Consider the following 26,486-nt stretch of genomic DNA (forward strand, 5'->3'; position numbering starts at 1 on the left):
GTAATTTGGTCATTATACCCTCCCTTTTAGTAACATACGAATAAAAGAGAAAAAGAAAAATAAAGGGGAAAAGGAAGAGAAGGAAAATGGCGGAAAGAAAAGATATAAATAGTGAGAGAAAGAAAATTCTAGAGAGAGAGGGAGGTAACCGCCGCTCCAGCCACGAGGAGTCCGGTTCCGGCCGAGCCTTCTTCATGAAATCTTCACAGAACTTAGAGGAGAACATTCTTAACTTTTAGATCGTCCAAAAACATCAAGAAACGAGGAAAAATCTAAAGGTAAAGTTCTTGAATCCAGATTCTCGAAATTGGTTCAGATCTGTGAGATATAGTAAGAGTTAGAGCCTGAAATTTGAGTATGTTAATCTACAGAGGATTACGCTCAAAACCTGTGAAGGAAGTTGTAATCGATTCAGACCGGAAATGGGAGTTTCGGCATTCGTCAAAGAGGTAGGTATTGATGTTTCTTGCCCTTTTCGGACTAAGGTAATTATCCCGGGGATTAGAAATAAATTACAAGAAAAATACCTGCCTAAAGATGAATATACGCCCTACAAATCTCGTGAAGGAACCATGTTGATCCGAGTTAGGTAGAACGAAATGTGAAAATGGAAAAAAGTAATCGAACGCTGGAAATCGCAGGAGAAAGGAGGAGGAGGATGCGCTTCGCCGGAGAAGAAGGGCCACGTGTCAAGCGTCCATTGGACGCGAAGAAATCAAAGAAATACTTCGCGTCGGGCGGGGTTCGATGGCCGGCGGCCCGCTACTCGAGTTCGCGACCCGATGACCCCCGCGCAACCCGGACCACCGACCCGGCTTCTCGTTGCCACGCGTCAGCGTAAAAGAACTCGAATTTCCAGCGCGCCCTTCCGGTTTCGAACCGACGACCTCGACCTCGGCTGACCGTCCAGCGGGCGTCACGTGGCAACACCTCAGCGCGCGTCTTCCCTCCCTCATGCGCGTCCGTGCGCGTGTAGCACCTTCCCACGCGCGTGTGGTGCTGTTTTCAGCCCGTTCGACCTCTGTTTGCCCGATTTCCCTCCCGATTCCAACTCTAACCATATTTTTATATGGAATAGGGCTTAAATGAGAAAATTCAGTATTTGTGGACACTCTATTGGTGTAGAAATGCTCAACGAAGAACACATGTCAATCAGGTAAGTCACCACCCGGAACTTTAGGAAGAAATACTTGTAGGAGTCGCTTGGTTATGCATGCATGCTAGTTTAATTACCTTAGGTGGTAGTTTTCCTTGAATGTAAGTAATTTGATTGTTAAGAGTATGGATGTATTATGTGAAATATTACGAGAATTATCTGAGTGTTGCTATTATGTTTTAAGCTTCCGCTTTATATGTAAATGTTTAATTCATGCTGTAAGGAGAATAGGAACTTGTGAACTCTGCGCTCCGGGATTTGATGGATGTCATGGCCCCGTTGAGCATGTGTGTTTATTTTGCATGAATTTTTGCATGATGATGCTAGATGATAGTTGTGTGCACACTCAAGTTAATTTCTACGTCCCACAAGAATGATAAAGTCTAGGGATATGTGGTTAGAGTAACAAGACCTAAGGTATAGACCTAACCTTTCCCTAGTAGGCTAACAGACCACCGCGGCATACGAACCATCTCTAGAGTACCCTTAGGCTGCATGTGTGTGATTGGTGTCACAGCTTCGTGGGGGACTAGGGGGTTCCTGATCAGAATCCGTCTGCTCCTAGCCATTTTAGCATGGAAAACGTGAGCCCACGTCGTATAGACCATTTAGCTGGATGGGTTAAGGGGGGTAGCTCTCCCCGACCAGGGGGACTGTCATGGGCCTAGGGGGTTGCAGCTCACCCCCTAGGCAAGTTACCAGTTAGTCTCAGAGCCATGCCGAGGTAGCTACTCGTAGGGCACCAGTCATTACACAAGTCAGCATAAGGGAGTTCTAAAGAATCCTATAAATAGAAGGTCTAAGAACCAAAGAAGCTCGAAGGGGGCAAGTCCCAAGGGGTGCGACAAGAGCCCACAAGTAGGTGGCTTACTGAGTATAATTTTTATACTCATTCCTTTTTATCCTTCTTTTTCAGGTGCCGGTCAAGGTGGAGGAGCGTTCGAGAGCTGTGCGGTCACAGAGGGGGTCGTTCCGGAGCGTCAATCCCTTGTCAGTCTTTCGAGTCTTTTGTGTTTCATTTTACATTTGTAATTTCCTTTGTAATATTTTCCAAACAAATCTTATTTGACTTTAATTTTGTATTTAATTTTGGTGTGTTGACTCATTTTTCTTGATTTAAATTTTATCAGATTTTCATCTCCCATTTTATCTTCTTTTAAATTTTATTTGTTTTCGATTTTGTCTTTTGAATCACGGTCTGATTTTCGAAGCCTCGAAAATCGGGTCTTGACAATCCTACCCACCAAAAGATGGTTTGAGACCTTCAACATTAATTGTGTGCAAAAGTCGTTGATCGTTGCCTATATCTGTTTTGTACAAGCAGCGAGATGCTACTTGGTGCATGTTTAGATAACCTGGGTCAATGCTTCGTTCTTTTTCCTCGAGGGGAGTATTTGCTTGTGCAGGTTCTATGTGCGGGAAAGGATTTAGCAACAGAGAAAAGTGCTAGCCGAATGACTAGTTTGATGAGACAGATGCAACAGAGTTTACCGCCTTCTACTTTAGCCTCAACTTGGACCTACTTGCGACCCCAGCACCAACTTGCTTTGCCGTCTATCCTCTCATAGTCTCTCAAAGGTGACTCTGGATCCTGCCGCTGCCCCCGGGCGGCACACTTTTCTGTTCTTGTTTATGTTTGAATTATATTCGTCCCCATTCTTTGCCAAAAAATGCTCTCAAGCATGAGTTTTGTTTGGTCCCTTGCAGAGAGATGCTGTCATTTGATGATAGTGAAAATCAGGGTTCGTTACGATTTTTTTCTAGTTTCGGGTAGATAGGTCGGAGGCAATCCTTTTACAGTTCTGTTTTGGTCCAATTAACTAGTATCATTGTCATTATAAATTTTCATTGCAGTTTCAGAATATATCAAATGAATTTTGTGATTGTGTTTCCTTGATTTGTTTGGAATTCTATTTCCAATTAGCAAAGAAACTTGACGTCTTTTACCTGGTCTCCCTCTTCTCTGTCTGTATTACAGAATTTTCGAAGCCAAAAAAAAAAAAAAAAAAAAAAGGGGAACATTTCACTCAAATTTATTTAAGGCTTGCTTAGAGAGTGGAAAAAAAGTAACACAGGGATGTCTGGACTTGTCGTAGTCTTGGTAGATATTGCTTTGGGGCAAATAAAACAAGTGGACTCAAGGTCAGACAATGCACGTTCAGACAACTTTGCAATTTCATTCTTAACGTCGTGCGTCCACGAGTTTGTTGTGTTTGTTTGTTTGATTTTTCCAGGGAAGAAGAGTGGACTCCAAACTGAAGTTGCAGACCACTCATGGTATGGCGTGCGGCTGCGTAGGCGCAGGCTCCTCAAATTCAACGTCTGTAACTCCTTCCATTAGCTGTTAATCATCCCATCAAATTCCTCCCTTTACTGCCGTCATGACTCATTATTCTCCATTTGGGTTTCCATTATACAGACGAAAAGGGCACTACATTTATAAGCCCAATAATTAAATAAAATCAACGGACATGCTGACAAGAAGACAAAGACGAGGACACCACTAACAGCTAACAGCCTAAAGCCCTCATGCCTCATGCCTCATGCCGCCATTATAAAACCAATGCCCATCACTTCTTCCTTCAATCTCAATTCCATTCGTAAACTTTGCAATGCAGATGGAGGGTTCAGTTGAGAAACAACAGCATAAAGAGGTTTCAGTTTCAGGCAGCAAAGTTGGGAAATGCAAGGACAGATCTCGTAGACGCAGCTTCGTTGGTGTCAGACAAAGGCCCTCTGGGAAATGGGTGGCAGAGATCAAAGACACAACCCATGATATCAGAATGTGGTTGGGAACCTTCAAGACAGCGGAAGAGGCTGCCACAGCATACGATGAAGCCGCCCGCCTCCTCCGTGGTGCCAATACTCGTACCAACTTCGCAACCCATCTCAAATCCACCTCCGCCCTCTCTTTCAAAATTAGAAATCTCCTCAACCAAAAGATCAGTTTGAAACGAAGCTCCTCCAAAACCAGCCCCACCAAACTCGGTCCAATCACTGAAATTGAGGGTGCTCATTCTGGGCTCTCCTTCTCCACTGCCACAAACCAAGAGATACATAAGACGTTTGATAATGCAGACTGGAGCAGCGCCTGCAGTGGAGAAGTTGAGGTGCTGGGTCTTCGTCAGTTCAGCCATTCGTGGTGGCATCTTCCTCTTGGGTTGAACTTGGAAATGGATGAGCCTCCTGATCCATTACTGACCCACCAAGATAGACAAGTGGCAGAGATGTCATGTGATTCAGAGCAATTAGATCTAACATCCATACCTATGTGTGCAGTGAATGGAATGAGTGAATATTTAGGAACTACATATGATGCCTTTGATTCTGTGGGTCAGATATTCTGCCCAAGTTGATTATACCCCGCTTTAATTAATTCCCTTTCTACTGCTATTTGAATGCAGCTGATAAGGCAAAAGAAAATCAAACAAGCAGGCAGCACCCAATGCGCTCATACATGTACAACTTTTTCATATTATAAAAACACATGTACAACTTGTGATATTGTCTATTACAATATCAATCCATCCACAACTCAAGCAAAGATAGAATTACAGTCGAAACACTGGCGTACATATTCCTGATTTCATACAAAGAGCCACAAAGATACGTAATGGAAATTTACTCCAAGACAAAACAGAATCGCTTATGGAAATGAAAACGGCAGGCTTTTGAACTAGACAAGAAATTATCAGGATAATAGTACCATGCACACTTTAGTAATCTTCACCTTCCTCATCATCATCATCTGCACCTTCAGCGCCAACTTCTTCATAGTCTTTTTCGAGAGCAGCCAGATCTTCCCGCGCCTCTGAGAACTCCCCTTCTTCCATGCCCTCACCGACATACCAGTGAACAAATGCTCTCTTTGCATACATCAGGTCAAATTTATGGTCGATGCGAGAGAACACCTCAGCTACTGCTGTGTTATTGCTGATCATGCAAACAGCTCTCTGCACCAAGGCCAAATCACCACCTGGTACAACTGTTGGAGGCTGGTAGTTTATACCACATTTGAAGCCAGTTGGACACCTACAAAACAGATCCATTATCAAGTTTTTCTAGAATCCAAAATCAAATTAATGTTCAAATGACAATGCCCTTGAGGCCAAATCTTGCATCCGCCAAGATAACTTTAACTTAAACCTGCTCCAATCTAGAATGAACATGGAGATGACCATGCCTGAAAGTAATGTGCTCTCACTATCAACAAATTCCTTATTCTTCGTGATATATGACAAGAACAATTTCATCTATTAATTGGGAAAGGGAGGCAGAACTTGGTAGATTTACTTTTCTCTAAAGGTTGTTTTCCCCGAGTTCTGATGGTCTTTTTTTAGTTTATATATTTACAGATCAACTGAGCTGTTCTTCCTTTACTACCAGCTTGTGAATGATTATTTCAGAAGCTTAGTAATCTCCATATTCCCGACCTATAATAATCCAACTTTTAGAAGTCACCTCCATCATTCTACAAATTAGTTCTCAAAAGCTACTATAAGAAACGAATTACCAAAAACAATCCCCGAGGCAACTGAGAGTGGCTCCTAATTTTCCTGGATAAGCTTTAAAACTTCCCAAAATAAACAACACATTTCTTCCACTTACCAGTCAACAAACTGCACGGTGCGCTTTGTCTTAATGGTGGCAACAGCAGCATTGACATCTTTAGGTACAACATCTCCTCGGTACATTAAGCAACAAGCCATGTATTTCCCATGCCTAGGATCACATTTTGCCATCATGCTCGAAGGCTCAAAAACTGCATTTGTGATCTCAGGTACGGATAGCTGTTCATGGTAAGCCTTCTCTGCTGAGATAACTGGAGCATATGAGGAGAGCATGAAATGGATACGAGGATATGGTACAAGGTTCGTCTGGAACTCTGTTATGTCCACGTTGATGGCTCCATCAAATCTCAATGAAGTGGTCAAGGATGAAATGATTTGAGATATCAACCTATTCAAGTTGGTATATGTAGGTCTATCAATATCCAGAGATCTCCTACAAATGTCGTAGATAGCTTCATTGTCTAGAAGAACAGCAACATCCGTATGCTCAAGAAGGGAATGAGTGGAAAGAACGCTGTTGTAAGGCTCCACGACAGCAGTTGAAACCTGCAATTGAATCAGAGCCCAAAATTGTTGAGACAAACAACAATTTCCTGATTATCCCAGAATGGCCATTCGAGTGGTTCTTCCTCTTAAAATAATCAAAATGTTTTGGTTAATTCACATTTGAATCGTCAGTACCTGAGGAGATGGGTAGATGGTGAAACCAAGCTTTGATTTCTTCCCATAATCCACTGACAAACGCTCTAGCAACAATGAACCCAAACCAGAACCAGTGCCACCGCCAACAGCATTAAAGACTAGAAACCCTTGTAACCCGGTACAGTTATCAGCCAGTTTTCTGATCCGGTCAAGACAGAGATCTACAATTTCCTTTCCAACTATAAAATAAAAGGTACGTCAAACAGAGTGACAAAAATAAAAGGTCAACTAAGAATCCACAAATCAACATCAGTCACCTGTGTAGTGTCCTCGAGCAAAATTATTGGCAGCATCTTCTTTTCCAGATATCAATTGCTCCGGATGAAAGAGCTGTCGGTAGGTTCCGGTTCTAACTTCATCAATCACCGTTGGTTCTAAATCAACAAATATAGCCCGAGGCACATGCTTGCCTGAACCGGTCTCACTAAAGAATGTATTAAAAGCGTCGTGTGCAACACCTTCGGAGGTATCACTGAAAAAGAAAACACAAGCTTTCATTTAATAGATAAAAAGCGGAAGTTCAAATTGTTTAATGTAATTAATTTTGACTCCCACGAAGTGAAAAGAAAAACGAAACACGAAAAAGAATTGCCGCCAAGGATTAACTCTTCACGCACATATAAATCTTCGGCACCAAAATAAACGAAATATCAAATTGGTCGTCGAATTCGTTTGAAAAATGTCCCTAGGGCTATAAAAATTTGTAGGAAAGAATTAACTCCAGAAGACCCTATGAGAAATTAGACAACAGATTAGGTACGATGCAAAGTAGCACACAAAATACCCAAATTTGATGATCAAAGACTAAAGACAAAGGTAGGAACGTGTTTAGTCTTTCGAGATTCGTCGAGGACACAAAATGAGAGAGAACAGAAACGGTAGGAAACAAAAAAAATCAAAAGCGAGTTTTAAAGACGGGGAATGAGGAAGGAAAGAATAGAAATGCGGAAGGGTGGAGAGATGAAGATGGATAAAGCAGTACCTGGGCATCATACCATCGGGCTGAATGCCATGTTCGAGGCAATAGAGCTCCCAGCAAGAATTGCCGACCTGAATCCCAGCCTGTCCAATGTGGATGCTTATGATCTCCCTCATCTTCCCCTACGTGAGCTTGCGTCTGTGAATACAGAAAACGGAGACAGCGATCGGAGAGTTGTAGGAACAAGGAATAGAGCAAGGAGCGAAGAGCAACGTCGGAGTTGGTGTCGGATTTAAGCAGAGGCTTTAATGGCGAAACAAAACCGGATTTGATAACCGATTCGCATCCGCAACTGTAATACAGGGGAAGGCGCGCCAGGCTTTCCATGGGTCCCCAGCTCTCCCGTTCCCTCCAATCTTATTAAACCTTATGACAATTTTACCCCTTCCGAGCTAACCCATAAATGGAAATTTTTGGAGATGAAGAGGGTAGTTGTGACAAAACGCCTTCGCCAGGGAACCAGTGATGAGCGACCATGTGATGTGTGTAAGCTTGGTTTTTGGATATAATATATTTCATTTTATTTCACTAGGGCTTGAATTTTAGTCTCTAATTTTATATTTTTTTTTTAAATCTTTTATTAAATTTGTCTACATTTTTTTATACCTAAAAAAATTAAATTGAATTATGTCATATATAATTAATCAATCAATTATATGAGTATGCATGGGCATAGCTGTACTGGATGCTCACCTGCTACATGAGTTGTAATACTGAAGGCCTGGGGCCTCACTTTTTATTATTTATTAAATTATTATTATTATTGTTGTTTTTATTTCTTCACTTTTTTTTTTAAATACAAAAATACAAAAATACAATTCAGAATCAACCAATTGTTATATACTAAAAATGAAATGAATTAAAAATAATAAGACACAATAGAGGCACAGAGTAATGGTAATAGCGCGCATAATTGATGGATGGGAAAGAAAAGGGACGAAACGGTTTGGGCCTTTAGTTTTCCCGAGTAGAGAATCCTCCACTCCCGCTTCCTCCTCTGCTCTCACCAATGGCTGCCGATTGGAAGCTCATGTCCGCCGCTGTTTGGCCCACTGTCAAGCCCTTTGTTAATGGCGGTGTCTCCGGTATGCTTGCTACCTGCGTCATTCAAGGTACTCTACTTCCATCCTTCTCCTTTTCATCTCTCTCTTAATTCCTTACGTCAAATGCCAATGCCTTCTCTTTCATTGCTGCTTCTACTCTAATGCTGTTATTTACATTTTTCTTTCTGTACGATTTATTGTCTGTATTACTCGGTTACTTGAATGGTCACCTTTGCATACTAAGCGTAGGCAGCCGCGTGCAGAGGAATATAACTTTTCTCATCAGTTTATCCTCTTTTGCTATCTCTCTTAGTAATAACCTATTCATATCATTTTCACGTGTGCACAGTTTGTCTTTGTTCAAAAACAATTGCTGATAACTTAACCCTAATCATTGTTGGTCATTAAATGATTGGATTCCTATTAGTTGTAACATCTCTATGTTAATTTTGGCAAGGTCTCTGTGGAATAATAGGCAATTTTGAGAGAGGTCGAACTGTAAGTAAGTGATTAATTAGCTCTCTTGGATATGAAATTTAGTTTAATGAGAGGATCTAAATGTTTTTTTTGTTTTTTTTTTTGTTCTTATTCCTATGCTGTTTCAGTTTTTAGATATTAGATTTATGATTCGGTAGCATGTCGTATTGTGGTAATCCACAGACTTTCTTTGCTGCTTCTACTCTACCCTAAGGAGTTGAACGTACTGTTCACATCTTCAGTATTACCAGCTTAGCTTATATTGCTTGAGAGGCAATAAGCAATTCAACATAAGAATTCTTCTGGAAAATTTCCGTACTCTGGTTCCTTAGATTGTGCCATGAAAACTCTCAAGGGAGGAGGGCCGTTAAAGTTTTAAACTGGATTTCCAGTGTACTGCGTGAGAATTGTCCCCCATATCATTGGTCTGTCTGTGCTTAGGATACCATATTTAAGATAATTAACTGAAATTGACTTCTGAGAATCGAGAAAAATTTATCGATGAAGTAAAAAACGGTCGAAGGAAAACTCTGGGAAGAAGAAAAGAACGGAAACAAAGAGAGAGAATATTTGCGCGCAAGACTAGATTGCAGTTTATTATTCAATTAGCATATTTAAAGAATAACATATCCTAAAAGCGGAAAAGAAATAGGAATCACTTAATTTGTGTTAGAAATAGGAATCACTTTAACAAAAAAAATAAGGTTTAATTAAACCACAAGAATTTATCCAACAGATACTTGTGGTAGATGGTAGATGACTTGGATTTTCCTAAACCAGATTCAAAAGGTGGAAAAATTCTTTGGGTTTTGAAGGACTGACCGAGATGATGAATATCCCTTTCCAAGTTGATATCAGGCTTAAAAAACAAAGGTTTTTTTCCTTGTGGTTCTTTGGCCATGTGGTATTCTTACTTTCTTTGAATACAGATTCGTCGCCTTGAGTTTAAAAGCGTCTTAATTATATAGTTCTGTGCTAACATGGTTGTAAGGTGCAAGACTGATAGAGGTAGGAGGCGGGTATAGGATTGCTACTATAATTAGAATGTACCAAATTCTCGCTGGGGAAAACCACGGAGTTCTTTAAACCATTACCCCACCAATTCTATTTTTATCGAGATATTTGAATGATATGAAATTAACGTATGGAGGAAGCGGCTAATCTGCCAGTGTGAATCGTTCATGTTTGATTTAGGGTCTTAGAACTAAATGTTTCCTGATATGTTATGGGGTCTTTGTTGTCATCAGCCACAGACAATCACATCAGCATTTATAAGAAAGAATATAGCTTCATTAGAAGAAATTATGAAATGGCAGAAGATATACAATCAGAAGCAAGGAAAAGGCATAATGATGATGAGAGCGACAGAAGCAATGCGGATTGAACTTTAAAGTTTAAAGGAAGAAGGCAAAAACAAGAGCAGAAAGAGAAGCAAAGAAGGTGGGGTAAAAGAGAGGAGCATCAGAGGCAGGAGCAGGAGCCTCAGACGGTGCAGCAGGTTGGGCAGTGGTGGCAGCAAAGGCCACCAGCAGCATTACGAGGAGGAGCTTCAACTTGATTGCCTCCATTGCTGAATGAATGAATGATATGTGTGAGGAGAGTTGCAGAGTTCCTTGTATTGAATTGAATTGAAGATGAAGGGCAATGGGGCATGGGAATTGGGAGGGAAGAAGAGCCTATTTATGATGCAAGCTTCAACTCGAGAGACAGAGACAGAGATAGAGACAGGAACAGGGTGGTTTTGATTGGTTGCTTTACCTTACCATACGCTAACTGTTACAGCTAGCTATCTATCTGTGGGTGCAGGACCCCGTGTTTTGCTGTCTCTGTTTTTGTCCTTTTTTCTTTTTCCCTCCTCGCCTATGGTTTCTGTTTTATTTACAATATCAACCCCTCATTCTTAGCATGTTTTCTCGAAGTTGGTTTGGAATTTGGCTGTTATATCACCTTTTAAAATCGACTTCTGTCTCTCTCTCTCTTTCTTTTTTTTTTTTTTTTTTTTTTACCAAAGGAAATGTATTTGCCTTGGTTTTTTACTTTTAACATTAAATTCCTCATGAACCAAATTCAGTTTAGGGGACAATTGGAAGTATAGTGTGCAATTCTTCAATATTTAATATATTTTAAATGAATTTTTTTAACATATTAAATTTTTAAATACATAGGTTAAAAGTTTATAGTTTTGATTACTTATTTTTTTATTATTAAAATCTTAGATCTAAACAATCCTACAAGTACCTTGATCACAAAAAAATTTTTACCCAACATTATCGATCTTGTCCTCTCTACTCTCTTTCAAGAACAATTAGCAAAGAGAGATATTGTCTTAAACTCAACTTTTAGTATAGAGTAGTTTGAGTTACACATTTCAGTTTAATACCTCACTATTTACGTGTTTCTTTCTCAACATTTATTCCAAATTTCTTTGTTATTTGTAATTGTTCTAACAATCTTGATTCTAACCATTAGAAAGAGCCATATGCACTCTTCATTTTTTGAGAACGCTGAAGATGAAAATCGAGCATAATCTTTAGTGTTGGATGAACAACATAGATCTAAACGGTACTCAAACCATTTCTTTGATTGCTGTTCACGAGTCACCGAATTTCATAACTTTAAACAACAAATATCAACCTTTGTGCACTCCTTTCTTTATGAACCAAAAAAAGAAAAGAAAAACAAAAAGGCTTTGTTGCATCAAAAGCATCACACTTCATCCATTGAGGACTAAACAAGATTATTAAAGGAAGACCCAAAACTTCACACTATAGAAAGCTCATATTTTTACAAAGGAGAGGAAAGTGGTAGCCCTCATGGGCAGTTTTGGTTTCTGCTAGGGCCTCCATAGTAAAAGTAATGGCCCCAATCCCCACTGTATCCGGTTTGGACACCATAGCAGTTGGATTTCTGTGTAAAAGTACCAATCCCTTTGGGGAGCTTTGAGATTGTTAGAGCTGTCAACAACTTGAATGTTCCTAAAATAACTTGCCTTCCCAAATCCCTCTTCAGGAAAATGACCACTGCCCATCTGGGTTAAGGTGTGCAGTCCACCAGCCTCGGAATTCACAACCTCCCCTCCCCACTCAATCATGGAGGCACTGTCAGCCAGGTACAAGAATAAGAAAGACGGCCAATATCCCAACACATACTCATTGCCAAATTGCATCCACCAGTGTCCCTCATCTGGATCCTACGCCAAATAAACAACCCAAATATTTCTTTCACTACTCAACTATGCTACTTATATGAGTTCTTCATGAATTTAAAAACTGCGGCATGGAGAAACGACTAAGAAAATCTTACGATCTCGCTTTTCCCGTGTTTTTTTATTGCCTTTTCCAACTCCAAAAAAAATTCCTCCTTTTTATTGCCTTGTTCGTGTTTATGATTAATGCTTAAATTTAATTTTAATCATTTAAGTTGGAAGTTTAATTTAAATTCCAAATTGATACCACAAGTTGGGGGTTCAAATCGATTTTCTTCATCTATTTTTATTTTTTAAATTGAAAGGTTATCGGCACCGTTAATAAATCAGCCTTTGTCCCTGTTCCTCAGCCTCAACATTCAATCAAGGCCTTTCCCATATCTTCTATCCGATAAAAAGTCCGCCCATTTCCTTTCTGCACTTTTTCTGGATCTTCTTCTTCCTCCTCCGGGATAGATTTAATCCCTTTTTCGTTTACTTCCCATCTCTGTTCATCTTTCATATTCAGAATCAACCATAAGAAATGGAGGGATTAGTGATTGAGAAGAAACCCAAAACTAAGATAGTTTGCACCCTGGGGCCGGCATCCAGGTCTGTGCCCATCATCGAAAAGCTCTTGAAAGCTGGAATGAATGTTGCTCGTTTCAACTTCTCTCACGGATCCCACGCCTATCACCAGGAGACCCTCGACAATCTCAGGGCCGCTATGGAGGAAACTGGTATTCTCTGCGCCGTCATGCTTGACACTAAGGTTTCTCTCATCCTACTTTCCAAAAATAAAACTAAAATTACGATGGTTTATGTCTAAACTGGACAATATCAACAGGATTCAAACAGGAATAGAAAACTAAACAATATCTCTCCTGATTTGTGAAGGTTTGAATCCTGCTACTCCTGTTTAGTTCTCTGAGCTTTCCTCAGACCGAGGAACGATTGCTCTCCTGATTTCTGTTTCATATCTTTTATCGATGATCTGCACTTGGGAAACTTATTTTCTTAAGACTAAAACAGCTACATTAGGGTTTTAAGGAATGCATGAAAGCAATTGTTCTTCACTGATGAAGTTTAATTTATGTTTGACTTTTAATTGAAAACAGGGCCCGGAAATTCGAACTGGATTTTTGAAAGATGGCAAACCCATCCAACTAAAACAGGAGCAGGAGATAATTATATCCACCGACTACAGCTTGAAGGGTGATGAAAATATGATATGTATGAGCTACAAAAAGTTAGCTGAGGATGTAAAGCCAGGAAGCGTAATACTTTGTTCAGATGGTACAATCTCATTTAAAGTTCTGTCTTGTGACAAAAAATTGGGTTTGGTACGATGTCGCTGTGAGAACTCTGCAGTTCTTGGTGAAAGAAAAAATGTTAACCTGCCTGGAGTTATAGTGGATCTCCCTACCCTAACAGATAAAGATAAGGAAGATATACTTGAATGGGGAGTTCCTAATAAAATTGATATGATTGCTCTATCTTTTGTTCGGAAAGGTTCTGATCTTGTACAGGTCCGGAAGTTGCTTGGAAAGCATGCCAAAACTATTCTTCTCATGTCAAAGGTACATTCAGTTACGGTGAAATGCTAAAATGCACTAAAAAAGAAAATCATGCAGCACAAATGTTTTGTAGTCAAAGTAATTTCAGCCCTGTTATGTATCTTATCTGGAATTTGACTCACAGGTTGAGAATCAAGAAGGTGTGGCAAATTTTGACGACATACTGGCCAATTCAGATGCATTCATGGTGGCACGTGGTGACTTGGGAATGGAAATTCCAATTGAGAAGATATTTCTGGCGCAGAAAGTGATGATATACAAGTGCAACATCCAAGGAAAACCTGTTGTCACAGCCACACAGATGCTGGAATCGATGATTAAATCACCAAGGCCAACCAGAGCCGAAGCCACTGATGTTGCGAATGCTGTTCTTGATGGGACAGATTGCGTAATGTTAAGTGGCGAAACGGCTGCTGGAGCATATCCAGAACTTGCTGTTAGAACAATGGCAAAAATATGTGTTGAAGCTGAAAGCACCCTTGATTATGGAGATGTGTTTAAAAGAATTATGGAACACTCGCCAGTTCCCATGAGCCCATTAGAAAGCCTGGCATCTTCAGCTGTTAGGACTGCAAACTCAGCGAAGGCAGCTCTTATACTTGTCCTAACTAGAGGAGGAAGCACCGCAAAATTGGTGGCCAAGTATAGGCCAGGAACGCCCATCTTGTCTGTAGTTGTCCCCGAGATCAAGACAGATTCGTTTGATTGGTCGTGCAGTGATGAAGCTCCAGCAAGGCATAGCTTAATTTTTCGTGGCTTGGTACCGGTTCTTAGCACAGCATCAGCAAGGTCGTCTCATGCAGAGACAACGGAAGAAGCAATAGAGTTTGCTATTCAGCATGCAAAGTCAAAGGGCCTCTGCAAAAATGGAGATTCTATCGTGGCTCTTCATCGCGTTGGAACAGCTTCTGTTATCAAGATATTGACAGTGAAGTAGTAGTAGTAGTAGTGAAGTTCATTCTTTTGCTTGCTATTCACCACGAGCACAGATTAAATCATCCAATAATTGCTCTTCATTTTCTTCATTGTTTTCGGGTTTGTAGAGATCACCACTTTATAACTAACATCTCTATTTCTTTCCGTGACACGGACAAATGTCGTGTTATTGGAAACCAAACACTATCTTTATTTTGAAATAATTATGTTCTTCTGTTCATCAATAAACCGGTGCCTCTTGCCTTGGCATCTTCTCTGTAGAATTAGAAGGGATGCCTCCAGCTTTTGCATACATACATACGTAGTTGTTATTGGATGTGAAAGAATAGCAATGAAAGCAGGGGCGAAGTGAAAAGGCATAACATATACAAAATGTTGGTAAAATTGGAAGAGGAAGAAGAAGAAGAAGAAGAAGAAGAAGACAGATTGTTCTAAGGGTAGTAGGAGGCAAAACATCTGCATAGTACAGTATAAGTATAACATACATACATACATACATACACATACATAAGCAAGCAGGGCAGAAGCGAAGCAGAGCATATCAAACACAGATATTCAAATGGATGTGTGATCCCTTTGAGACTCACTTTCACTTCCTCCCGAGGAGTTTCCTTGCGAAGAAAACAAGCCATTGAATGGCCATGGAAACGAAAACCTTCTCCCAGTCCCAGATGCGTTTCTCCCATCAATTTCCCCACTGCCACTACCCATAAACCTAGCCGACCCACCATCCGCATCACGCTTGGACTCATCCGCAGGCAATTGATGCCTACAAACTGGGCAGGAACTATGCAGCTCCAGCCACGGCAGAATACACCCTGAATGAAACTTATGCTTACAAGGCATCTCCTTGGCTTCTTCATCCATCTCAAACTCATCCAAACACACCGAACATTGCAGACGATTATCCCCGCATTCAACTCTCACCGTGGGCAGCGCATCAACTGCCTCCTTCTGGGCTGGTGGAGTGCCATATCTGTTGGGATCATTCTCGGCTAGATGTTGCAATAACAAATCCAAACCAGGTCCTACGAAATAATCACCCAGCGACCCTATAGCGTTATGATTTTGACTCTCACCTCCTTGAACTACAATGGTCTGGTTGAAAGGATTTATAAGGATAACCCGCTCTCTTTCTCGTTCTCGTTCTCTTTCTCTTTCTCTTTCTCTTTCTCTGCTCCTCTCTCCCTCGTAACTATTCTCTGATTCACCAGTTGCCATTCCAGCTCTGATACCTTGGAGCAACTGTAGAATGGTAGCCGAACTTCTCCTCCTCCTCCTAATGACCGAATCAAGCTCAGTCGGCTCACTACTCACACGGTTCCCCTCCCCATCCCCATGCTCCTGATCATTATTATCATCATCATCTTCGTCAAACTCTAGATGCCTGAATCTACGACGCCCACGGGGATTTCCCATCATACCCAGCAGTATCGGGGCCCAGAGGGACAAAGCTCGCTCCGATCCAAAATCGGATTCAAGCGCATTATTACTATTATTATTATTATTACCATTATTTTCGCTGGACACACCGTTTCCCATCTCTTCAACAAAGCCACTACGGCAGAAAGGGCATTTAATTTCCACGTCAACGATGGGATTCACCATTTGAGAACACATGTGACACCAATATCTTGTTGGAATTGACTCGTCCATCCTCGGTGTGTTGTGTTGGTACTTACTTTCACCGTTTCCTCTTATATTGTATCGTATTGTATTGTATTGTATTGTATTGTATTGTATTGCAGGATGATAACCTCCGATAGAAACCACAACCTTCAGCTATTCAATTTTCGAAAGAGAACAGGATGATCCCAAATCGAATGTAGCTAGCTCATCGCGGGAAAAGAAGAAAACAAAAAATCGTCAGATCAGATGTGATGTGGAATACACAAAAACTTGAAAACAATATCATGAAGGATGGGAGGAAAACTGTTAATTAGTATGGCAAGCAATATCATGAAGGATCGGAGGAAAACGAGGAAGAAGATGAAGAAGAAAAAGGAGTTACTTGAAAGCCGAAGCGTAGGTTGAGGAACTCAAGGAATCTGTGCGTTTGCTCCGATCGCAACCGGCGAATTGAAATGGAATGAATAGAATTGGGTGGAAGTGGAAAAGGGGAAGGGGAGGGAGGCCGTCGCGAACTGGAGAGAGAGAGAGACAGAGAGAGACAGAATTCAAGGAAACAAAAAAGTAAATAGAAAGGATTCTCTCTCCCTCTCTTTCTCTGGCACCCCGACCCTTCCTACCCTTCCTATCCGCTTCTTCAAACTCTCCCTTTCCCTCTCTCCCCCTTTATTGCATTTATTTTACTATTTTTTTTTTTTTATATTTATTTTCTCAATTTCTCTCTCTGAAATTTTCCGACCATCCAATCTTTATTTGCCACATTCTCACATTACCCTCGTGTTTTATCTTTATGAGTAACATTTATTGTTATTTTTCAGTAATAATTTAAGCTTCCCATTTCAAAGAAAACCATATGATGCTTTGCAATTCATTGAGAGATCGACTTCGGCCATGGTTTCGTGATTATGTTAGGCTTCAGTCTTTCGCACTCATTCTCATTTATATCCAGGTGCATTCTTTCCCCCATCGGAACTATCATTCTTTGTTATCTCTATTTTCAGTTCTTAATCTTAATCTATTTTTTGTAAATACATATGAGAAAGATCGGGTGCGCATTGATTGGATCCCTAGGGGCATTGCTTATAAATTTGGTGATCGCATTGTTCGCTTTGGTAGCCGTACATATGCTCTTCTCTCCCTCTCCCTTGTTTTAGAATGTTTAGTTTGTTTCTGGGAATGGGAGTCTCGACTGCTTGGCGCTTGTTCAAAGAGTAAAATTAGAAGGGACTCATTCAAAACAAGTTTGTGTTACATTATAATTCTATTTTTCATATTCATATGCTTCATACGATACCCAATAGGTACCCTATCCGCCCTCCAACTCTTTACCAATGCTTTTCCTTTCCTTTCTATAACTACTTGGATAAAATCATGATAAACCTTCCTCATTGTTTCATCTTTGACACTGGTCCGTGGCTGCACTGTAGTTTATCATCAGATAGATGAAGCTAATTCAATTTACGCAGAAACTTTACACTCTTGGTTGTTTCTCTAATTTCTGAAAAAATAGGATTTTGAATCAGCTATGATTAATGAAAAGAGATTTTGAATGAAGCTTTGATCTTGTATAGTTGCAACAACATCACTTGTACGCTTTATCATTTTCTACTGCAAGCCATCACCCAATCTAAATTAATATATATATATATATATATATATATATATATATATATATATATATATATATATATCTATAAATATATAATACTCTATTTTTGCAATGCATTCTCCGTTGTCCTGACACCAATCTTCTTGCCTGCCTTTTCTTTTCCAATGTTCATTAAGTGCGCATGTGCATAATGAGCTTCTAAATTGATGCATGGTGTTGACCGCTGTTTTACCCTGTAATTTGAATGAAAGGTTGCCTATATGCAGGAACGTTTCATCCAAGCAATATGGACCCCTTTTTACCTTTTCAGTGAAGCTTACTCTGGCTATGCAAATTATTGGTTTTGCTGTTAGACTATCGTCTTCACTACTGTGGATTCAAATTTACAGATTGGGGATTTCATATATGGAAACTCCAGTTCCCCGAGAGGCAGATTATGATTTGAGAAATAGTTTTCTTAGCCCCGCTACTTCTGTTGTAGTTAGACAACCCTCAGGTTCTGATGATACGATAGGGGGCTCTATCTATGATCCAACTTATTGCTCGTCCCTATTCGAAGATGGTCATGATAGTAAATGTTTGTCTGGGGTAATGTATCAAGTTTTTATGCACTCCTGCTTGCACCCGTTCTGATCTGTTGTCATCCATTTACTAGTTCTAAATCTGCTAGCTATCATTGCTTCATTTTATATTTTACAAGTATTTGGTTTTCCACGGTATCTTTTTCACGAAAATGACACATTTTTTAAAATATACATTTTTTAAAAAAAATATATCATGTTTAAAAAAAGAAAATTGAAAGTCAATGAGTTTACACATTTATATGCTTAAAAAATTAATTTGATGTATTTCACCAATTTTTTTTTTTTTTTTTTTTTTATATTATATTTGTCTATAGTATACTTAACAAGTGTTTGATGCATGTCTAACAAATGGTGGACCTATTTTGACTTTGTTCTAGTGTCTTAACACATCTATTGTAGTAACAAATGTTGGATACGTGTTCAACAAGTGTTGGACATGGACACGCTAGCTAACATTATCTGAGTTGTTCAAGTGTTCCTCATTGCCTTCATCCTCCAATTCTTAAATTGGCAGTCCTTCATTGGGCACATTCCTTAAAAAGTTGTTACTGCTGTTTACACCAAAAACACTTGTCAAGAGTAGGTCGGTTATAAGAATTAGATTTTTTTCTTTGAACTACCACCTTCCAAATCTATATTGGATGGTGTTATTGATTGGGATTTTGTCCTTTTTGGTTTGTTGCACAAGGAAGTTCCTTGTGCAAGATTGTTTGCGGCATCGATTGTATTTCTCCTTTGACCTTGCTGTTGCTTCCAAGTATTCCTTCTTTGGCAAGTCTCGACTGTTTTTTGCTAATTTTGTCTTTCGATCTTGGTAGGCTAAGGTGATAGCCTCCGAAAGATAACCAAGAGGATGTAAATTGACTTCCTCTTTTTGCATCTTTTATTGTTTTTTATCAGCAGTAATCGACCGATTATAGCATCAATTCTTGCTGTTTTGTCTGCAGATCTCCCATTTCGGTAATGGTGATAATAGTTCTACTTCTGGGCCAGATGTATCTCGATCAAAGCTGTCCAGACATTTCCAAGTAGCTGATGTGAGTTTCCTTATCTCAGACAATCAAACCTGTTAGCTTCCTTAGGCTTATAGAATTATTTTTACTCTTCCTGGCCAAATATTATTGTGTTTGTATATTTCACTGGATGATAGGAAGTGGGTCAATGTACTGGTTTGCCTCAGCTGTTTCTTTTAAAATCTTTGCCTTTTCTCTCTAGTGGAGTTTGTATCTTTAGAGCATCAGTCATTTTTTCCTTTATTAAATGATTATTTATTTTTTTATTTTTTCTATTTTTAATTTCTGGTTAAAAATAAATATCAGTGGGAGGACATGGTAAATGAGAGACTGGAATGACTTTATTATTAATTCTTTTGTCTGCGATTTATAGAATGATGGAACAAACTTGGCTGGTGATAAGGCTTTGATCTTTACGCATGATCTCACATCCTGTCGCCAGTACTAAATATTATGTAGAATGCTTAGTTGTTGAATCTTTTGGAAAAGAAGTGCAGCCTTGAGTCTGAAGTTTTTCAATATTTTTTTTGAATGTCCTACATTCTCTAGTGTTTTGTTGATCCATCACTGTTTTTATTAAATTTCATCTATATACAAGGATGAATTGCAGCTCATAACCCATTTGAACAATCTTAGTTACTTGGTTTATGAATGCTTTTATTCAATATTATACTTCTACTGCATATTCTTAATTTACAGAATTTTGTAACAATTGATGTCGTTTTACTTTCTCTTCATGGTTTTCTTTGTATTGTTTTTGCCTCTTTACTGTGACCTATCAACTTAGTTTATATGTTTTGTTTGATGATGTGGTTGGTTTTTTAAAAGAAAAAGTTCATGGGGCATCAGAGAAATGATTCAAAATCAAAGTTCTAGTGGCTTTGAGGTCAACTTAAGGAGAGTAGTGATGTCAAAGACGGAGTACTGGGTTTGCATCATTTTCCCCAATGAATACTCGTTTAAGATTAGTATAGAGCCCATCATTTTCCCCATCCGACTTGAGAAAGAGGCTTCGTTTTTGCATGTAATTGACTTGAGAAAGAGGCTTCCTTATCGACTAAAACTCTATTAATTCAAATTGAATGCAGAATTGTAATTGTTTAGAATTAAGGAGAGTTCCCTTAGAAACGTTAGAGAAGTATTTTATCTCAAAATCGAGAAAAAGGACAAAGTAATTAATTATAAGATGGTTCTTTTATTTTATACTCCCAAACAATCATACATGAAAAATCAAGCTCTCCAAATTACTTATGTGTGTCTAATACTTTTCACATTTGGAGTGAGGAAGGTTGTGGATGGATAGAGTCACATGGTATATGGCTTGGGTAATGGCATGCCCTCCACCGAACCACAAAGTAGAGTGTTGTCTGGAATGTTGTACTCATCTCTCAGGGATCGAGCTGGTGAAAGAACGCTAAGGTAGAGCTGTTGTCCCAAATAACGATTTTCTGTCAACTCCGACCTCAAGTTCCACATCCCAGCATTGTCTAATGTAAGAAGAATGGCTGCCCACGATTTAGGAAAGACTTGAATTGTATGCCTGCTCACTGCGTCCAGAAGATTGTAGTTGGATCTTTTTTGTGGAGACCATCTCCCAGGCTCAATGCTGCAAACATTGCATAAGAATTAGTGATGTCAAAATTGAAAATTCGTTATATTATAGATACTTACGCAACAGCGAAGAAGGAGTGACCATCCAAATTCCATGATTGTATGCTCTTCTCGTGGTTTTCAAAAATAATCTCTATAAAGTTGCGGAAAGTTGCATTAACAACATTAGGAGCAACAGTAGTCACGGTGGTTGCGTCTTTTGGTAGTCCCTCATCAGAAATGGTATCATACTTGAACACCTTGTCAGCGATACCAAAGTACTCTGCAAGCTTCAATGGAGTTTCAGGATCAACATGAGACACACCATTGATGGCATATCGCAACTTGCCATCCACCTGAGTAGCTGAATTGACGAGCTTGATGGTGCGAGTAATGTTGATGGAACCATAGTGGTAGGAGCCTTGGGGATTAGGTCTTGCAGCACTAGCAGTGAGGTTCCAACGAAAAGTACGAAATTGATTGAGAGACCAAGCCCAACCTACGGGTGCTTCAGGGATGTCAGGAGAGGCGGGAGCCTTGCCATTGGTGTATCGAACAATGCCTTTACCAACAAGAACGTTCTTAGTGAACCTAGTGGATGCAACCATGAAATAATCCTTGGCCTCCTGGTTGGCTGTGACTAGCACCGAAAAGCATTGTCCCACATGGATGTCAAGGGACTGGTAATCGTTTTGAACGGTATGAGACCCCTCCATCTCTACCAACTTCATGCTGTGGCCTTGGAGTCTGAAGTTGAGTGATGTTTTCAGTCCCACATTGCAAACTCGATATTTGTAAGTCTTTCCAGGCTTCATGGTGAAGAGTGGCTCGTCGGTTCCGTCGCCCTTGGCAGTCTTGCCGTTGATGAGGACACCGGCGGGTCTAGCGATGGAGAGGCCACTATCCAAGGTCTGCTTAAGAGCGGTGTGGGTCTTGGTGTACCAGTCACCAACAAGGACAGTGTAGTCATCTTCAGGGTCAGCATAAGGGACAGGAATGAGTAAGCGACTATTAACACGAAGCCCACCGAAGGCTCCCGCAGCCCTGTGGATGGCAGTTGATGGGTAGTAGAAGAAGCTCCCAATTTGATCCTTAACTTGGAAATGGTAGGTGAAGTTGGTACCAGGTGGGATTGGGCAATTGGTTCCAAGCACTCCATCTTGCCACGAGTTCTTCCTGTGTTGAATACCGCTCCAATGAAGAAGGAAGGGCTCGTCCAGGTTGTTGAAGACGTTAACGACAATGTTATTGTTGGATGTGGAGTTGATATTAGGCCCGGGGAATTGGCCATTGATGAGAATGCCTTTTTGGGGGACCCCCAAGGGAGAGATGGTGCCATAGGTGATGTTCCATGTGAAGAAGAAATAAGGGTCTTCACCACGGACCGTCCACATTGCTGCACCCGACAGGCATAGCAGCTGCAGCAGCACGTTAAACATCAACCCAGCCATCTCGACCTCCCCCCTTCCTTATATTATTGTCCAATCACCGCTCTTATTGTCGAGCAGGCTTGCTATGTATCCCAAGATGGGTTGTTGTTCCCTTCCTTGATGTCTAACCCTTCCTTGATGTCTAACCCTTCCGCTCCTTCGTTTATATACTTTCAAAACTCGATCTCTCGTCCACGTTTTCCTCTAACTTCCCCCTTTTTCTTGCCATCCATATTTCCCCACCTCTCCTTCCCAACAATCCCTCTCCGCACAAATTGTTTCCTTCCATAAATCAGTGGTTCACTCTCCGAAACAAGTGGACTCAGGAGACACGTGGCCGAATCTTATTTTAGAAACCTCATTATTTTTGTTTTGTTTTTTTTTTCTTTAAGCTTAATATATTGGTTAGATGATTAGTTTGTAGAACACAAGTTCTAATGCCATTAATAAGCATGTAATCTAAGTTAATGTTCATGTTCAAAGTAATATGCCCAAATCATGGTTTGAGGTGGGTAGTTATATAAAGAGTTAGAATTAATTGTATAAAATAAATACAATATTGTTTATTTTTATTGAAAAATTGATAACATTTTCATGCCATACCAAAATTTTAATTCATAAGTTTAATTAATATAAGATCCAAACTAATTTTAATTGAGTAATAGTATTTTGGAAAAATTAAACCTTTAGTCTAATAACATTCAAATTCAACATTTTAGCCTATAAAAGTTTACATTTTTAAAAACTATTTTAATATCTTCTCCCTCCTTCCTCTATTACTATACACCACTTTTCTTTTTTCTTTCTTTTTTCTTTTTCTTCTCCTCTTTGTTTTATTTTTACCATTAGAAAGATCACGTTTAACTTATATATATATATAAGAGGTGCTTCTCTCCCCGTTCAGATCTGGAATGGGGGAGGAGGTCCTCCCCTTCGCCTCAGATATAAAAACTAGGGAGAAAGAAAAAGCAAGAGGGAGAAGAAGAGAGAAATGAAGAAAAAAATATTAAAATATTTATATTATCTCTTATTTTTATTTAAAATTTTAAAAATATATTTGTTAATAAATATATAATTTTTTTGGTTAGTAATTTATGAAAGGTTAAAAAACCCACCTTAACGGTAAATAGTAATAACCAAATTTGCATATTAAATTGTATCAATTTTAGTCCGTTCTTCAAATTGTACCAAAACTTAAATAGATCAATTCTAACCCTAAAAAGTGTTTAATTCTCATATATTTCTCATATATTCAATAAATTATAAAACATATACAACATGAAATTGATAAAATACTGAGAAAAATAAAATTAGTTTTTTTTTTTTTTTTTTTGCATGAGTTTTCTATTTGATGGCATCTGGATTTGTTGTTTATACATTGAGAAGTCCAGTAAGCTTGAGAAGCTTTTGAGTTGAAGCATTTAGTATTCTTATCACACCCCTTGAGCCACACCTCTCGAGATCTAAGGCTCCAGTAGATTAATAAATTGTTAGGAAAATGTGTTTAACATAAATTTAATTTAGCTCATCAATTAACAGTTGAAGAATGAAGAAGATCCCAACAAAATTTTGGGATTTCAAGATGTTTACAATTGAATCAAGCATGTTTCCAAATATGGAAGCCCTAATTGATGCAAAATGAATGTGTTTTATTTCAAAAAAAAAAAAAAAAAAAAAAAAAAAAAAAAACCTAAAACAAAAGGCTTCTCCAAACTAATCGGTGGTGTGCAGGTCCTGCTGGGTAGATGAACAGTCTCAAATAGAATATGGCTTGGGCAATGGCATGCCCTTCACCAAACCACAAAGCAAAACGTTATCTGGGATGTTGTACTCATCTCTAAGGGAGAGAGCTGGTGAAAGAACACTGATGTAAAGTTGCTGTCCTAAGTAACGGTCTTCTATCAACTCAGACCTCAAATTCCACATTCCAGCATTATCGAATGTAAGGAAAATGGCTGCCCATGAATTAGGGTACACTTGAATTGTATGTCTGCTCACTGCATCTAGAAGATTGTAGTTGGATCGTTTCTCTGGAGACCATCTCCCAGGCTCGATGCTGTAAAATATTGAATAAAGAATTTATTAGGCATGTTGAAGCCGAGATTACGAAATTTGTATTAAACATTTGAAGCGACCACTTACGCAACCGCAAAGAAAGAGTAGCCATCCAAATGCCATGATTGTATACTCTTCTCACGATTCTCAAAAATGATCTCTACGAAGTTTCGGAAGGTTACATTGACAACATTGGGAGCAAGAGTGATTGAGGTCGAGCCTTCAGGTGGTCCCTCATCCGAAATGATATTGTATTTGAAGACCTTATCACCAACTCCAAAGTACTCCGCATGTTTCAATGGAGTTTCAGGATCAATGTGAGAGACGCCGTTAATGGCATAACGCAACTTACCATCCACCTTACTAACTGAATTGAATAGCTTGATGGTACGCGTAATGTTGATGGAACCATACCTGTAGGAGCCTTGGGGGTTAGGCCTTGCAGCACTAGCAGTAAGGTTCCAGCGGAAGGAACGAAACTGATTGAGAGACCAAATCCAACCAGTGGGAGCCTCTGGAATTTCAGGAGAGGCGGGACCCTTGCCATTGGTGTATCGAATAATGCCCTTACCAACCAGAACATTCTTAATGAACCTAGTGGATGCAACTAGGTAATAGTCCTTGGGCTCTTGGTCGGCCGTGACTAGCACCGAAAAGCATTGCCCCACGTGGACGTCCAGTGATTGGTACTCGTTTTGAACGGTATGAGAACCTTCCATCTCCACTAATTTCATGCTGTGGCCTTGGAATCTAAGGTTGAGAGATGCCTTGAGTCCCACGTTGCAAATTCGATACTTGTAGGTCTTTCCAGGCTTCATGGTGAACAGTGGCTCATCGGTTCCGTCCCCCTTCGCAATCTTGCCATTGATGAGGACACCGTTGGGCCTAGCAATGGAGCGGCCACCGCTATCCAAGATCTTCCTAAGAGTGGTGTGGCTCTTGGTATACCAGTCACCAATAAGGACAGTGTAGTCATCTTCAGGGTCAGCGTAAGGGACAGGAATGAGTAAGCGACTGTTAATACGGAGGCCGCCGAATGCTCCTGCTGCCCTGTGCAGGCCAATTGATGGGTAGTAGAAGAAACTTCCAATTTGGTCCTTAACTTGGAAACGGTAAGTGTAGTTGGTCCCGGGGGGGATTGGGCAATTGGTTCCAAGTTGTCCATCTTGCCACGAGTTCTTTCTGTGTTGAATACCGTTCCAATGAAGAAGGAAGGGCTCGTCCAGGTTGTTGAAGACGTTAACGATAACGTTATTGTTGGAGGTGGAGTTGATATTAGGTCCGGGGAATTGGCCATTGATGAGAATGGCTTGCTGGGGAACGCCCAAGGGAGAGATGGTGCCGTAGGAGACGTTCCAAACGAAGAAGAAATAAGGGTCTTCACCCCGGACCGTCCACACTGCTACACTGGAGAGGCATAGAAGCTGCAGCAGCGCGCTAAAGATCACCCTACCCATCTCTACTTTAACCGCTTCTTCTCGACGGACTTGCCTTTGTATCCCTAAATCGTAAGGAGATGGGTTATTGTCTTCTTCCTGCTGCCTAACGCTTCCATAATCCTTCCTTTATATACCCCTTCAACTCATTTTTCCACCCATTCAAACACCCCAACTTTTTCTCTAACCGTCCATATTTTCCTACCACTCCTTTCTTCCAATACTGCCAACGTGCCCCACATCAAAATATTTCCTTCTATAAATTACCGGTTAACTCCCCAAAACAACTGGCCGCCCAATTTTATTTTAATTATTTTATTATTTGTTGGTTAAGAAACACAATTTTCTTAAGTTTTATTCTCTCCATCTCCCTCTATTTATAATCACGTCATTCTTTCCTACTCTTTAGTTATCGACTAGCATATCATTAGTATCCTAATAAAATTTCGTGTTTTGTTGGATAAGAAACAAATTAATTAATAGAAGCTAGTTGAAGAAGAGAAGTCATGCCATAT

At 39.8% G+C, this 26,486-nt stretch overlaps 7 protein-coding genes, 1 long non-coding RNA gene and 1 pseudogene across 15 annotated transcripts; 4 read left to right on the forward strand and 5 right to left on the reverse strand.

The window, feature by feature from the left end:
- Positions 1-54: 54 nt before the first annotated feature.
- On the forward strand, positions 55-3,722 carry LOC111777179 (uncharacterized). 5 transcript variants are annotated; one of them, XR_015412185.1, is made up of 7 exons: positions 55-278; positions 372-449; positions 642-1,156; positions 2,073-2,734; positions 3,135-3,298; positions 3,391-3,476; positions 3,576-3,722. It is a non-coding gene; the product is annotated as an uncharacterized LOC111777179 (long non-coding RNA). The 5 variants fall into 5 exon arrangements; XR_015412183.1 differs by having other exon boundaries at positions 3,135-3,476; XR_015412186.1 differs by lacking the exon at positions 3,135-3,298.
- A 46-nt stretch (positions 3,723-3,768) lies between these two features.
- On the forward strand, positions 3,769-4,512 carry LOC111777378 (ethylene-responsive transcription factor ERN1-like). The gene has a single exon (XM_087118505.1). The coding sequence runs from the start codon at positions 3,769-3,771 to the stop codon at positions 4,510-4,512; it is 744 nt and encodes a 247-aa protein (XP_086974631.1).
- A 98-nt stretch (positions 4,513-4,610) lies between these two features.
- On the reverse strand, positions 4,611-7,708 carry LOC111777377 (tubulin alpha-3 chain). Its single transcript, XM_023656936.2, has 5 exons — positions 7,412-7,708; positions 6,687-6,901; positions 6,409-6,608; positions 5,765-6,273; positions 4,611-5,188 (listed from the first exon to the last, which is right to left on the reverse strand). The coding sequence occupies exons 1-5, from the start codon at positions 7,522-7,524 to the stop codon at positions 4,873-4,875; spliced, it is 1,353 nt and encodes a 450-aa protein (XP_023512704.1). The 5' UTR covers positions 7,525-7,708; the 3' UTR covers positions 4,611-4,872.
- A 2,488-nt stretch (positions 7,709-10,196) lies between these two features.
- LOC111777683 (arabinogalactan protein 14 pseudogene) lies at positions 10,197-10,824 on the reverse strand (annotated as a pseudogene).
- A 1,678-nt stretch (positions 10,825-12,502) lies between these two features.
- LOC111777260 (pyruvate kinase, cytosolic isozyme) lies at positions 12,503-14,888 on the forward strand. Its single transcript, XM_023656783.2, has 3 exons — positions 12,503-12,884; positions 13,231-13,692; positions 13,814-14,888. Exons 1-3 carry the CDS (start codon positions 12,657-12,659, stop codon positions 14,624-14,626), a joined length of 1,503 nt encoding a protein of 500 aa, XP_023512551.1. The 5' UTR covers positions 12,503-12,656; the 3' UTR covers positions 14,627-14,888.
- Positions 14,889-14,970: 82 nt separating this feature from the next.
- LOC111777261 (E3 ubiquitin-protein ligase SIRP1) lies at positions 14,971-16,852 on the reverse strand. 2 transcript variants are annotated; one of them, XM_023656785.2, is made up of 2 exons: positions 16,637-16,852; positions 14,971-16,454 (listed from the first exon to the last, which is right to left on the reverse strand). In XM_023656785.2, the coding sequence occupies exon 2, from the start codon at positions 16,279-16,281 to the stop codon at positions 15,181-15,183; it is 1,101 nt and encodes a 366-aa protein (XP_023512553.1). In that variant the 5' UTR covers positions 16,282-16,454; positions 16,637-16,852; the 3' UTR covers positions 14,971-15,180. The 2 variants fall into 2 exon arrangements, with proteins under 2 accessions (XP_023512553.1, XP_086974554.1); XM_087118428.1 differs by having other exon boundaries at positions 14,971-16,458.
- A 26-nt stretch (positions 16,853-16,878) lies between these two features.
- LOC111777262 (uncharacterized) lies at positions 16,879-20,535 on the forward strand. 3 transcript variants are annotated; one of them, XM_087118430.1, is made up of 4 exons: positions 16,879-17,203; positions 18,130-18,451; positions 19,395-19,484; positions 19,834-20,251. In XM_087118430.1, the coding sequence occupies exons 1-4, from the start codon at positions 17,160-17,162 to the stop codon at positions 19,906-19,908; spliced, it is 531 nt and encodes a 176-aa protein (XP_086974556.1). In that variant the 5' UTR covers positions 16,879-17,159; the 3' UTR covers positions 19,909-20,251. The 3 variants fall into 3 exon arrangements, with proteins under 3 accessions (XP_086974556.1, XP_086974557.1, XP_086974555.1); XM_087118431.1 differs by lacking the exons at positions 16,879-17,203; positions 19,834-20,251 and adding an exon at positions 20,289-20,535 and having other exon boundaries at positions 17,625-18,451; XM_087118429.1 differs by lacking the exon at positions 16,879-17,203 and having other exon boundaries at positions 17,625-18,451; positions 19,834-20,252.
- A 46-nt stretch (positions 20,536-20,581) lies between these two features.
- LOC111777627 (L-ascorbate oxidase homolog) lies at positions 20,582-22,643 on the reverse strand. The gene is made up of 2 exons (XM_087118427.1): positions 21,132-22,643; positions 20,582-21,066 (listed from the first exon to the last, which is right to left on the reverse strand). Exons 1-2 carry the CDS (start codon positions 22,499-22,501, stop codon positions 20,766-20,768), a joined length of 1,671 nt encoding a protein of 556 aa, XP_086974553.1. The 5' UTR covers positions 22,502-22,643; the 3' UTR covers positions 20,582-20,765.
- A 1,388-nt stretch (positions 22,644-24,031) lies between these two features.
- LOC111777633 (L-ascorbate oxidase homolog) lies at positions 24,032-26,072 on the reverse strand. The gene is made up of 2 exons (XM_023657319.2): positions 24,623-26,072; positions 24,032-24,536 (listed from the first exon to the last, which is right to left on the reverse strand). The coding sequence occupies exons 1-2, from the start codon at positions 25,990-25,992 to the stop codon at positions 24,236-24,238; spliced, it is 1,671 nt and encodes a 556-aa protein (XP_023513087.1). The 5' UTR covers positions 25,993-26,072; the 3' UTR covers positions 24,032-24,235.
- Positions 26,073-26,486: the final 414 nt, after the last annotated feature.

Source organism: Cucurbita pepo, chromosome 16 (assembly GCF_057944985.1).
Source record: "Cucurbita pepo subsp. pepo isolate OVF chromosome 16, ASM5794498v1, whole genome shotgun sequence".
Lineage (NCBI taxonomy): Eukaryota > Viridiplantae > Streptophyta > Magnoliopsida > Cucurbitales > Cucurbitaceae > Cucurbita > Cucurbita pepo.